This window comes from Nansenia antarctica (assembly GCF_963989245.1).
Source record: "Nansenia antarctica genome assembly, chromosome: 2".
NCBI lineage: Eukaryota > Metazoa > Chordata > Actinopteri > Argentiniformes > Microstomatidae > Nansenia > Nansenia antarctica.
The window spans coordinates 75,799,385-75,814,384 of NC_137675.1; the positions used below are offsets into that span (position 1 = coordinate 75,799,385).

General features: G+C 42.6%; 1 protein-coding gene across 6 annotated transcripts in view; it reads right to left on the minus strand.

Annotated features, from left to right (window-relative positions):
• The window catches only part of LOC308151333 (nuclear factor 1 X-type-like), a 117,052-nt gene that overhangs the window by 90,466 nt on the left and 11,586 nt on the right, over nt 1–15,000 (minus strand). For 4 of the 6 annotated variants that reach the window (XM_080524190.1, XM_080524188.1, XM_080524189.1 and 1 more), the window contains exon 2: nt 14,510–14,593. In XM_080524190.1, the coding sequence (XP_080380316.1) occupies nt 14,510–14,593 (84 nt within the window). Of the gene's footprint in view, nt 1–6,378; nt 6,415–10,653; nt 10,794–14,509; nt 14,594–15,000 lie in introns of those variants that run through there. The other 2 variants (XM_080524186.1, XM_080524187.1) reach the window with 2 other exon arrangements.

The window sequence follows — 15,000 nt, forward strand, 5'->3', positions numbered from 1 at the left end:
GAGAGTTAGCGAGTGTGATTGTCTGTTTGGGAGAGAAAGACAGTGAGAGAGAGAGAGAGAGAGAGAGAAAGAAAGAGAGAGAAAGAAAGAAAGAAAGAGGGAGAGTGAGGGAGTGAAAAAGAGAGAAAGAGAGCGATAGAAAGAGAGAGAGAGAGAGAGAGAGAGAGAGAGAGAGAGAGAGAGAGAGAGAGAGAGCACATGTGCATGAGAGAGAGAGGGATACTAGTTCTCAGATTTCATCCAGATGAATCTAGTACCAGTGTAATGAGAGGTCTATATATTTAGCCCGGAGTGAGATGTAGGTCACAGACCGCTGTCCTCAGCTCCATCACAAACAACACGCCCCCGGCTACCAGCACCACTGTAATGACCTTCAATGGCCTGTTAATAAACAGCACCCACAGCTCCACTGCTGACCTGTGACTGGTCCAGACAATGGTTCAGCATGCTCCTGGTTGGATGTCCAATCACACATGTTTAAGACCTTGCTACACACTCACCTATTCAGGCTTTTAATGTATAGGGCTGTATGTTACGTAGGTTCATATTGTTGACATGTACTGTATAGTGGTTTGAGTCCATGAGAAAGCGGTATACAAATTGAATGCATTATTATTAGTATTATTATTATTATATTACTACATTTAATTTGACGCTCATGGACAATACTTGTACTGGATATGGGACTTGGGACACCAAAAACATATGTGTTTGATATGAATAGCATTGATATTGATATACTGTGTGTTACTGTACTGCATGGGTGTTGTTGAATTGGATGATTGCATGAATTGGATAATTAAATGACGGACAATTAGGTAGTATTGAGTTTGAAACCGTTGCATTGCAGACGAGAACTTAAACAACCTCAAAAAACACAACGAATACAGTACGCGTCTGTGGCCACACTGCAGCCTGCAGTGCGAGGTCGCAACAGACTCACGCTCTGTGTCGGGTCCTACTAGTCTGTATACCAACAGATTAGACGTATAATAAAGTGCTTCTTTTCGGTGAACAAAACCCTTTACATTGAACATGTGTTCTTACTTCTCCAATCCCCCTCCTATTCTGAAACGATATGGCACATTGATATTCAAACAGCAGTCCTTGAACAGCTCTACAGACCCAGCCAGAGGGTTGGTGGATGGAGCTTTACATCTCACTGATGCTCATCAGGCAACCATGATCTCAGGCAACCATGATCTCTTTTTCTTTTACGTAATTGTTTAGTCCCACTCATATTTTTCATTTTATTGGATAGAGACAGTGAAGATAAGACAGGAAAGTAAGGAAAAGAGGGCATGTCAGCAGGGCATGGGGCCGGATTCGAACCCATGCCGACACGGGCATATGTGTGCACTGTAGACCGTGGTGCTAGACCACAGGGCCACCCCAGGCCACATGATCACAGAGGAGGAGGAGGAGGATGGGGAGAGAGAGAACAGAGGGAAAGTTGCAGGGTGAGAAATAAACGGGCAAGGAAGTGAGAGTCGCATAACACGGCGTACCTCTCTCCTGTCTCTCTCTCCTGTCTCTCTCTCCTGTCTCTCTCTCCTGTCTCTCTCTCCTGTCTCTCTCTCTGTACACCCAGGGAACCACACCCTCACTTACACAAACAGACACACACACACACACACACACAATACGCATGCACAGGCAGGCGCACGCACAAACACGCACGCACGCAGGCACACACACACACACGTGCTTACTCACCATTTCCTCTCACACACACCCTGACAAACGAGTTGTCGGTGGTTTAAATACTCATATAATAGGTGCACCAGTATTCAGCTGGATGACTAATCAGGGAAAGCACACGCCGTACCAATGAGCTCGTCTTAAGCAGCTGCTTTGTGCTACAGTAGAAGCCCCTGCTCTCCTCTGCTAGCCAGCTGATTTGTATGGCGAACGGCACATTTTGTCTTGGGGTTTCTAATTTGACTGGAGCCCTCTCTCTCTCTCTTTCTCTCTCTTTCTCTCTTTCTTTCTCTCTCTCTCTCTCTCTCTCCCTCCCTCTTTCTTTCCCATATTGCACACACAAATATGTTTGTGTGCCTATGTATATTCTAGCTCAATTATGTAATTTGTGTGTGTGTGTGTGTGTGTGTTCCGTAGCCATGGCAACAGCACAACATATCACCGACCACAGAACGGTGCTGGGGCTGTGGGCATTGCCAGGGTTCTGCCAAAGCGTCATCCACGCCAGGGGTGACAGGAGCGAAGGGGAAGGGAGGAGGGTGGAGACGGCAGCACAGCGCAAATGCACACACACACACACACACACAGTACACACACACACACATACACACAGTACTGTAGACACACATAGCCATATATATTCTCCCTCTCTCCAACTCTGGCTCTTTTTTTGTCTCTCTCTCTCTCGCCTTCATTCTCTGTCTCTCTCACTCTCTTGCGCTCTCTCTCTCTCTCTCTCTCTCTCTCTCTCTCTCTCTCTCTCTGTCTACGTCACACATGCACACACACTGGATATCCTCCTATTCTTCTTGGCTGGAGCCTCCCATGGCAATAGCAATAGGAATCCATTCTCCACGGAGGCTGGGGCAGCTGTACAGATAGTGAATGAGACGCAGTAGGGTTTGGGCTCCTCTGCATGCAGTGCCAGATAAAAACTACATGCTACTTAATTCTAATCTACATTCCCCTCCTGCCAACATCCATCCAATCCATCCGTTCTTTGTTTTAGCCACCATGCGATGTGCTGAATCCTACACAAAATAGACCCTAAATCCACTCTCTCTCTCTCTTATGAAGCTACACAGTGCCCCCACCGTGCACATGTAATGCCTTAATGTGCATTTTCCACCCCGTTTTTTTGTTGTTAATCACCAAAACCTTGAAATGTCGTTTTTGAATGATCTCGGTGTGTTCTTTAAAACGTTAACAAGCCAGGGTATGTCTATGCCGCCCATGCATACAGAGGACGTCTTGGTAAGCAGATAACAGAAGCAGCCTGGCGAGGCTAGACCAGACCAAGCCAGGCCATCCCATATCTGTGAGGACAGGACTTGGGCGTTGCCATCTCATTGTTTATGGCTGGTTAAATTTGCCAACTAAAAACCACCACCGAATAAGAGGACCTCAGGCTAGAGCACAGGGCAAGAGGCGATGTTGGAGGTGTTGGTGGTGGTGGTGGTGGTGGAGGTGGTGGTAGTGTAGAGGGAGGTGGTGGTGGTAGTGGAGGTGGTGGTGGTGGAGGTGGTGGTAGTGTAGAGGGAGGTGGTGGTGGTAGTGGAGGTGGTGGTGGTGGTGGAGGTGGTGGTACTGTAGAGGGAGGTGGTGGTGGTAGTGGAGGTGGTGGTGGTGGAGGTGGTGGTAGTGTAGAGGGAGGTGGTGGTGGTAGTGGAGGTGGTGGTGGTGGAGGTGGTGGTACTGTAGAGGGAGGTGGTGGTGGTAGTGGAGGTGGAGGTGGTGGGAATGGAGGTGGAGGTGGTGGGAATGGAGGTGGTGGTAGTGAAGGTGGTAGTGGAGGTGGTGGTGGTGGAGGTGGTGGTGGTGGCGGTGATAATAGAGGTGGTGATGGAGGTGGTAGTGGAGGTGGTGGTAGTGGAGGTGGTGGTGATGGAGGCGGTGGTGGAGGTGGTGGTAGTGGAGGTGGTGGTGATGGAGGCGGTGGTGGAGGTGGTGATGGAGGTAGTGGTGATGGAGACAGTGGTGGAGGTGGTGATGGAGGTGATGGAGGTGGTGATGGAGGTGATGATGGAGATAGTGGTGATGGAGACAGTGGTGGAGGTGGTGATGGAGGTGATGGAAGTGGTGATGGAGGCGGTGGTGGAGGTGATGATGGAGGTGATGGAGGTGGTGATGATGGAGGTGATGGAGGTGGTGGTGATGGAGGTGGTAATGGAGGTGATGGAGGAGGTGATGGAGGGGGTGGTGGTGAAGGTGGTGATGGAGGTGGTGGTGATGGAGGTGGTGGTGGTGAAGGTGGTGATGGAGGTTGTGGTGATGGAGGTGGTGATGGAGGTGGTGGTGGTGGAGGTGGTGATGGAGGTGGTGGTGATGGAGGTGGTGATGGTGGAGTTGGTGATGGAGGTGGTGGTAATGTTAGCGGTGGTGGCTGTGACGGTAAGGCCTCTGGGCCAGTAGGAATGAATGAATAAGTAAAAGGAACACAGTGTCTCTCTGAGCCGAGCCGAGCGTCTGGCACCGTGGCCTCCCGGTGTCCCCGTTACGTGACAGGGGGAAAGAGCCACCCGCCACTGCCATGAGAAACCTACAGGGCCAATGGGGGACTCCGGTTTCACCACCCCTGACTCAGAATAGGACAGCATAATAAACTGGATCTGTCAATCAAATTCATGATTTCAGGATTTGGCTGCCTAGGACAGGGGGTTCTTTTTCCACCGCAAGCTCAAAATGGCCATTTTCCACACTCAAATACCAGCAACATCACTATTAGGTATTCTGTTACTTCATTGAGGCATTCTGATTGGTTTAACCACAGAGTAGTCAGGGGACGTGTCCTCTGCATCGCTGAACCCAACGCTTAGCACGGTAATATCATTATTCAATATGTCTGCCGTAGAAACTGAATAAATACAAAACGGCTCTTTTTCTCCCCTCTGCAATTTGGTATTTAAGAGCTTAATACTTAATACTGCATATTTGTTTTTTTGCACTACGGGTCAACCAGAATGAAAGATTTTCAAAGTGCATTTTCAAAATCGATGAAACGTAATTGACGTCCCAGCCTAAAATGTTTAGATCCGGCAATGCTGGCTAAGCCAGTGATCACCACACACATGCAGGCCTAATCGGCATTAAGACATGGAATGAAAGGTTTTGGTGTGTGTGTGTGTGTGTGTGTGTGTGTGTGTGTGTGTGTGTATGTGTATGCTGGGGGGAAGAGTGTTGTTTGTGTGTGTGTGTGTGTGTGTGTGTGTGTGTGTGTGTGTCTTTAATTCTAAAAAATCCAACATTTCTGTTTATTCAGACTGTAGTTCCATCAGATTTTAATCCCCTGAACAGCTGTTCCAACTCATTTTCCAGGCCTGGGGAGAGAGACGGGGGAGAGGGGGAGTATAGGGGAGGGGAGAGGATGGGGGAGAGGAGAGGTTGGAAGGCCACCTCACAAAATATGTCTAAATGGAGGTTTCAGTGGGATCGAGTATGGCGTTTAGACTACCATTCCGAAGGACCTCTGTTGAAAATATTAATCCAAACAAAGAGTACATTAATTCAATGTGATTTTCATATAAACAGTCTAGCTCATTCCCTTCCTGCTAAATGGGGCACTCATATTTTTATTCAAAACACACTGACTGATACCGACTGATAATGAGGTAGAAAAATATCATCCATCTTCTTGAAGCAACACTCAGTAATATATATAGACTAGCTTAACATGAATATGAGGAGTGAGTCACAATTTAACTCAAAGGTGAACTCTTTCACAGCCCATTTAGAACAAGATATAAGGAAACCTGCCATGACATGCAATAAAGGCTGACAAGTTATCTATGGGTCCACCTTAGAAGATGTCAAATAAGGGTTAGTTGTCAAATGACCCCTACATATTCTAATGGGTAAAACTAATTGTGTGTTAAATGTATATGGTGAATGGGTTAATATTTCGGATTTGCTCAAGGGTTAATGCTGGTGAAAGGTTCATCTGATTAAAAAAAAAATCAAAAATAAAACGGTAGTAAGATGATGAATGTGCATTCTGGGCCTTTAAACGGACTCAGTTTGTCACTCACATCTCCACTGATGCTTGCTTGCCGGAGGCAATTACGGTAAAGTTACAAATTCAAAGTTTACATTTTGACGGTTTTGAATGTCAGATTTTTATATATTGGGATATTATAGAACTATGCATACATTTGCAACGGACTAGATCTATGACCAACCGGATATATATAGGCTATATAGATACATCGGCGCACCTTCCGCGGTTGCGGACTGCACATAGGTCATCAGGCTAATTCTTATTAAGATAGGCCTATTCCAATGCTATCCTTGTTCTTTCATGCTCATATCATTAGGTATGCTTCTAATACGCTTTACTCCACCACTGACGACGAGTATCCAATCAATTGTCTGAAAAACAAACAGGATTGTTTTTTTTGTTTTGGGCCTTAATTCGGTCTGAATAGCCTACCTTTCGTGTAAGAACGTGTAACGTACATGGCAAAGACATTTGCAAATTGTCCTTAATACATTAGGCTCAAATATTCTTCAAATTGAGTGAGCTGAGGACTATAACCTAATGTTTTTCTCTGAAAATATAGCCTGAACGAAAGAGGTCAAATCATAACGACTTCACAATCCTTAATAAATTGAATGTATATAGGCTAACACACATTGAAAAAAATAATCACCTGAGATTAAATAAATAGGGACAACACTTACCACTAATGAATTGTTTAGAAGGTGAGTAGTGCAATACTTTAGTGTTGCGAGGGTGTTAAGAGGCGGGGAAAAGCGCTCCCGCGCATGGGTCACCGTCCGAGCGAGCAGGAGAGCAAAAGAAGGAAGATGTTAAAATGTCGTACTAGTGAGAATCGTTGAGATAAGCACTTTTTATTAGTTGCATAAAACTTATGAACATAAACGAAATTAGTAACATGCTGTGATTTAGACAAATGTATGAAGTAAAGGAAAGGTGACGTCCTTCTTCAGGCTATTGCGACTGTGAGAGGAAAGTAAAGCATGCGGCGTGCATATCTGTTATAGCCATCGGCTTCATACCTAATGATTACAACAATAATAACAATAATTATAATTATAATTATAATAATAATAACAATAATAATAATAGTATGAATAATCATGATAATAATAACAATATCAACAATGATAATTATTTTTGACAAAACAACATGTAAGTCTAATTAGGCTGCTAACATATAGGCCTTACTCTAGGGATGCAGGCTGGCCTATTAAGTGTTTAGTTAATATGGATAGAGGCCTATAAGAACGCCTGTTGGCCTTAAATAATATAAAGTAGGCCTACTAATCATAATCTTTACATTACAATCATCATTTGAATATAGACGGCAGAGCTATTTCGATAATAATGGCCAATAACTCAAATAGTCTACAATTCAATATCCCAGACACGCAAGTCAGTGTGTCTGTGTCTTTCCACTATCACCTTAGGAGATCACGTTTCTAAGTGTGTGTATAGGGCTACATTGTAATGTTTACACCGTCACAAAAATGGTATGCTTTCTCAAACCGACAGAGCACCCCTTCTCAAGGCTTTCCATCATTCACCTCCTTTGCGCACCGTCCCTCACGTCTTAACACACTCCTGCTTTCCAGCAAAGCTTTTATCACTGTTAATAATTCATTCGTTTGTTTACATTTGTTGCACATCCGAGGTCCAAACTCGTTTTTTAATTATTAACCTCAATTAAATAAACAAAAAAGTCAGGCCAAATCTACAGACGGGCGAGCCAGAGCTCCAGGGGAATGCACGAGAGAGAGCTCCGCATGCACGCTGTATGAGTGCAACCACTGCATCGCAAATCTGGTCCCCTCTCTGTTGAACGTATACTATAACAAAAAGGTAGTCCCATATAAGCCATATAGAATAAATATAGGTCACTATCATAAATTGTTATAGTTTATTCCGTTCAAAGCACAGCCACCTGCATATGTGCGCACGTGCGCAGTGTTCAATTGCTTCTGTTGTCAATTAATTATAATTAACGGAAAAAACTCTGGCCCCAATGTAAGCTTCATTGTTTTCGAATGCATAGTGCTGTATAATCGCTCAAGTTAAATAATTATAACATATATAAATACCAGAAACCCTGAAAATATAGGCCCACATAGCCATGTGGTATACAACTTCGATGGTGTGACAGTTGAGAAAAGTTCTGCAGCTTAACCTCTCTTCATCCTTCTCAAAGTCTTCTTTCAAGTCAAGGAAAGATCTGTGTTATTCCATAATATTTTACTATCTATTTTTGTTTTCAGTTTGTTTGCATTTCATACACGTTTTCACTTCAATGTAGGCTAATAGCTACACTTCAATGTTCATTAACTGAAATATAACCAAACATATACAAGCTAAGCATGTAGGTTCACAGACACAGTAAGTCATATTTTAGGAGCCTAATTCACTTAAATAATACAAAACTGGGGGGGGGGGGGGGGGCTTTTTCTTGCTATTGTCAATCAGTGTGTACAATGGAGGGCAACATTTAGATCATTCTACTGTTTTAAATAAGAAACAGACAACTGGCTGCATGTGCCCGCAACTGAGGAGAACACCCTCTCTGCTACTGTAGCAGGAGGCAGGGGCATGGGAGTAAAATTGTTTTAATAAAACCACTGTAAAATGAGGAATGAATTACACATCACACACTGCCTTGGCAGTCTACTGTCCATTGTAGCCAGGGGATAAACACGCTTGCTTTATAAGAGAAAGATTTCCAGCAGTTGTATATAGTGCCACCCGGCTGGGTGGGAGACTGAAGGAGGCTACTAATATTTGGAGGGAATTTCAGCAATGACACTATTCTATTCTAGAACCAACAAACAGAATTGAGTGGACAAAACTAAAATGCAAAGTGTTCTAGAACCAAGAAATGTGTAGGCTATATGGGTGAGACTCTATAAAAAAAACAAATAAATCCCCAAACACCAAATGAACATAAATACAATCTAAAAAGGAGGGAATATGCCAACATATAGTATCTTTGCAGAGCAGATATGAATGCCGATTGATAGAGAATCAAATGATGCCTATACTCCGAATGCAACATGGTCTATGGATTGCTCTTACAGGTTTTCAGATCATATTTTGCACTATATACAGTAAATTCACTCAAAACTGTAAACCCCTATAGGTCATATTGCTCACAATGTTCACAGTTTGCTGCAAGCACTACTCTCTGGGGCGCTGCTCTCCACATGTTCCTTTGCCAAGTTAAAGTAAATTCCGAGTCAGAAGGGTAATGATCTCGCATATACTGTAGGAAATAATATACTAGGAGTTCTTTGTAAATCATAAAAGTTAAGAATAGACCTATTAGAACAGCCATATTAGAATATGCATATCTGACCATGCTTATTTTCACATGAAGCATAATTCAGGTAAAAGGAATTAGATATATTTGCAGATCAATCATTATACCATTAGACAATGACTACTTCTAAAAAATGGAAAAAAGATGACTTAATAAACACACTAGTTACACATTTATCAAACAACTACGTCAAGCCAGAATGCAATTGTGCAATACTTTTCTTAGACCTAAATAGTCCAGAAATAACATGATTATATCCTACCTTTACCTTTTTATAATTCACAAACTCATGTCTGATTAAAACAGCATGCAAGGGGAGCAGCAGAACCACCATCTTGTGGAGTTTTTTTTTCAGTTATGGCTTATATATTATTATTTATATATTTACATATTATTTTTATTGTATATTTGTTTATTCATCAGGGCCTGGAGTATCCGATAATGCTCCTTGATGGCATGGCATGATCAACCAATTGTATTAAATTGTGATCAAAATCTAACTATATTTTTCTTTATAAGGCAGAGACTATAGGGCTATAGGGTTATTCAACTCTGTACAACTACAACCTAAAAAACAGGGAATAATGGCTGTGGCAGATGTTTATTAGCAGATTGTATACAGTATTGTCATACTAAATAATAGACATTACAGTTTGGTTAAATATGTAGGCTAAATAAAATAAAAAAACAGCATGTGGTAGAGTAGTACAGCATATGCCAGCCAGCACAGCATCCAGTTGAAAACTCTGAAGCCATATAACTGTAGCCTCGTGGAAAAAGAGCACATATAGGTGTCTTATTCAAAGTTATTAAACGTAACAGTGACCAAACTGGAAAGGGGGGATGGTCGTTCCATCATAAACAGCAAGTGGTAAAGAGTTGACAGTAGCAGTTATTGAGCTATAGTACAGTTTGGCTATACTTGGGCATTATAGAATCGACCAGAATCCTATGTTCAAATCAGCTGGGCATCACCAAAACCTTGAAAATGATTATGGTTATCCTTATTGTGCATCATCAGAGTGCGCGTAAAATATTCTCAAACCCATGTTCTCGACTCTACTGAACATATTTTAACAACCAGAATCGAACATGAACTGGTTTACAACTGTAGGCTACTGTAAGCAACTGTAGAACTGGCGGCAGCACACCGACCCAAAGCCCTCCGCACAGAATCAACTTTTAGATAAAGCTTTTTAACGGCCGCGCTTCCACACGCAAAAGCCTTCTCACCGCTAAACGTTCGCGAGGTCAAGACTCCGGAACATTTTCCAGTAAGACTACCGCATGAAAACTTCAGTCCACAGCCTCTCTCTCTATGCTCCACTCTCCTTTCTCCTCCTCCTCGTCTCCACTCCTTTTATATTAAATAGATTCGGCAGTAGCGCCATTTTCTCTTCAAAAACCATGTGCAATGAAAACGCATAGGAAATTCCTGCGAAGAAATGCAATCTAAGAAGGAAAGTGACGGAGATACCGGGTGAAATGCAACCAGACAGGAGCGTAGACTATACATGAGCTCAAATGCAACTATTAGATACAATTTTTTTTTTTTTTTTTTACAAAGGAGAGCACTAAGTTTAAAAAAAAACAGCAACATCGACGCAGTAACCCATAATAACAATAAAATAATCATGCCATTTACCTGTGTCAAGCAGTACGGGGAGTACATGGTTATTTTTAGAAATTAAAATTGGAGAGCTTATTTAAGTTGGATGGAAGTTCGCTGTAGTACTGCATTGCAATCGCTCGCCGTCCCGTTTCGCTCAGTCCATGCTGTACCGCTAACCCCGCCTAGAAGGCTGAAAGTGAAAGCTTACACAAACTTTTGGGGGAAAAAAACTTTGTCTCCCACCCTCTTCCACGGACTCACTCTCTCTCTCTCTCTCCTCTCTCGCGCACGGAAAATAATCATTTGATTGACTTAGTATAGCGACCGCGTTTGTTATAGCCTGCAACACATATTATAACCATTACACTGTTTTGACATTTTAAATTGTGGGATGACACGACAGAGAAACTCGCTGGGTTATTCCGTCTGCTTCAGCTCATGCAAAGTTATAGGACTCAGTTTAGTAACCATCTATGCGTAATGACGATTTGCTTGTTTTTCTTAGGGTAACTAATAGGTTATTACGAGGGCAAATGGACGGCAGAATATCCAACGGTTATCGACGACTAGAGAAGTTAAAGGCCGAGGAAGGTAAACGGGGTAACGTTTAGGGCACAAATGATCATAGGTGCTCGGCATGACTTTTGCAGGTATGCAACATATTTGTCGTGGTTGGGTTGATTTGTCTTTCTTTCAAATGTTTCTATTTATAAGATAATGCAAATGTAAGAATTTTGATATTGCTTTAAGGTCAAACTTGTAATGTGTTGACCCACATTACAATGAGGGATTCCTTTTTAGTCACTTGGTTAAAACGTGTTGTACATGAGAAATAATAATTTGGAGAGTATTTTTCTTCCTGTAGTGTTCTAGGTTTAATCTGTCCTTTGAAATTGAATAATATAATTTCAGAATGTGGCTGAATGGATTCTTGTGAAGAGACATCTGGAAGTTGTGTTCCGCTTCTGTTTACCTCTGTTTCATTTCAGCTTCTTCTTCTTCTGGTCTTATTTGTTTTAACAGGGACATACTGTATAATAAGTGCAGTGGTAAGTACTATCTAACTGCATGTTCTTACCTATCTGCTTATAGGATAATTGCATAGTTATTTCACTATAGTTACACCGTTTCTCTCTGTAATGTACTCTTGTAATAACATTACAATAACATCTATTTGTGAAAACTAGAACAAATGCAGGTGAATTATCAGTGGTCTTCTATGGGTTATCAAAATGGATGCACTTTCAGCCTCTGTCTTTGTTGCCAACTTGCCACATTTCAGCAACACCTGTTTTTCTTTTTGTTTGTTCCAGCACGGGCCTGTGCACAGGTACTAAAATGAATATGAAAATGAATCCACATGAATGATTTCACTGTGCACCTTGTTGTGATTGTTGCGCACTGATTGTAAGATTGCAGAGAGTACAACGCTGTTTGTCATTGAGCTGTGGCGGCTCCAGGCTGGAACCTGTAATCGCGGCCGCAGTGTTAACTCCAGAGGACCAGCCTCAGCCACATGCTTGGGTCTGCCTGGGACATTCACTACAATGAAGCTGACTTGAAAAGAGAAAACAATAACCTGAAGATCTTGGATAAGCACATACTGTAAGGGAGTATAGTCTATCGATCAAAAACTAGAGTTTCCCATGAATAAGGAGTATGTTTATGGGAAAACGCAAATATTGGCCCCACACACACACACATCTCTCTCTCTCTCTCTCTCTCTCTATCTATCTCAGGAACACGCGCACACACACACACACACACACACACACACACACACACACACACACACACAAGTGATGTGCTTTTCACAAAGTAAAAAAAAAGTTTTGGACTAGGTCCTAAGTGTGGTATGGGGGTTTGGGGTGGGGGTAGGTTAGGGAGGGGGTGAAGTCATTGTGGAGAAGTGGAGCTGAAATTTGGATCTGACACTGAAGTCCCACAGATTTATGAGGCCTACTGCTTGTGCATTTACACCACAAGCCTCTGCAGGAGAAACAAAGAGATCTGGGCTCTGTGTGGCCAATTACTGCACATAGCCAGGGGAGCCAGAGAACCAGGGAGGGATGGAAGGAGGGATGCAAGGAGGGAGGGAGAAAGTGTGTGGTCAGGGGTATGTGCAGACCACATAGCCGTAACCTCCCTTCCTCCCCACACACACAAGGTCATAACATCAACATTCCATTCCGGTTGATTCCGTCCCTCCGTGAATATGATACACAAAGTTATACCTTGATATATCAAATATGATATATGATAAGAAATTAAATATGTTCAGATGATCACTTTTAGAGTGTGACACACGCACGCACGCACACAGACACACACAGACACACACTCTCTCCCTCTCTCTCTTTCTCTATCTCTCTTTCTCTCTTTAACAGCAGGTGGAAATGGAATCCCATTTCCAAGATGGTAGTATCCAACTCAAGAGCATTAATGAAAGCTTTTGTCTGTTTTGTTTTCATCTGAACTCTCACTCTCTCAAGAGGAGTCATTAAAAGTAGTATGCAAACCACAAAAGCGAAAGGTTACTTAGAGCGGTTTGAAGGGGATCAGAAAATGCCCCCCCCCCCTCCCCTTTATAGAGTCGACTTGAATTTCAACACACGCAAACACTCATCAAGCATCGCTCCTTAAATGAGCCCCACATTTAGTGGTCTATGAGAGTAAATCTCTCATTAAGTAACACATGGTACAGCCATATGCTATGGTAGTTGAGTCTGTGGCTCTCCCATTTCACACACTGAAATACACATATTTTTGCTGTGCTTCCACCACCACCAGTGTGGTAAGTTCAATCACGGAGTCGACGTTGCAATGTCATACACTTTTCTTTCCTTTTTCTCAAGGGTTTTGTGTCTGCTACATGTGTAGGGACGCGGGTTTTTTCCTGGTTAGGTTCTAGAGATGAGACCATAGCACATCCGACAACTGATCGTCCTCCAGGACATCAAAGTGTGACCTATAATAACTCAGACCAATAAGTCCCACGATTCAAGGGTGTGTATAATACCGGACGACTCAACCAATGATTCACTCTCACATAAGCGAAAAAAAAACAAGAACAAACAGGATATGAGGTCAATAGCTGCAGTGATGGTTTCCTGCCATACCATCGACGAGGCCTCCCCTATGAGGAAGGTGAATCTAGCCTAAGACCCTCCTCTGCACGTTCTTGAACCCAGTGGCCCTGACATCCTATACGATGGCACGAACGCTCCACCCCTCTCCACCTTCTACACCAACCATGATACTCAATTATGTCCATAATGGTTCATTTCTGTACCCCGAGACACACGATCCACTGTAGCAACCCAGATTCTCTATGAAACTTGGCATAAGGCTTTGCTTGGAAACAAAGAGTAGAAAACTGGCTCCCACCTCATTAACAATCACATTTTCAGTCATCCACAGACTCCCACTCCCCCATCCCGCTTTTCTGTTTTTATTAGCTTTTTATTTCAGGCTGATCGCTGTAAATCCAATGTGCTCGCTGGGCGGAATTTTTAAAGCTGTGTTTTTCTTTTTTCTTCTTCTCTCAAACTGTGTGTAGTTTTCTAAGGGGATTTTGGGCCCTTTTTTAAAAAACATTTTATACAACTCTGCATGCTGCACATTATGGTTATAATTTTCTTTCCCACGAGGGAAGGGCGCTTCGGCGAAGTTGCAAGGCCCCCTTTTTTTCAAAGTGCGTGTGGAAATAATAATTGTAATGGTTTGCAGCTGAGGAGAGGGTGCTGTGAATGACATTATGATTGTGGTGCAATTACCAAGAGCATGAAAGCGGACCATCAGTCAAAATAATGACTAATGACTCAAATAGCACATTTATAATAATAATAATAATAATAATAATAATAATAATAATAATGATGATGCATACCCTGTAGGAATCTGATACTACAAAGCATTCAGGCATCCCAGGACCTCTGGAGGGGTCTTCGTTCACCAGAAAGGATTCGGTGGCCTGAAACGTAACATAGCAGTCATTCATACAGTAGTGTCACTGCATTTATACCACACATCTACTCATCACACAACACATTGTTATCACCATGGTTATAATAATGTCATAATGCTGTGATGATGGGGGAAAAAATATTATTATTGTTATTATCATATCATTATCCCTCCCTATCATTATTTTTATATTGGTGAGAAACAAATGCTGATCGAACCCTGTCATGTACCCACACGCTCCAATGGAAAATCACTACCGGACGCTCATGCATACACACCAAACATGATTTATAAGGTGTGAACTGTCTGAGGAGAAATGCCAAACGGCATTAGGAAATATTCAGTAACAGCGGAGATGACGAGAGGAAAACCAGCCTTTTCCATGCAAAGTGCAATCAAATCTAAATACGGTAA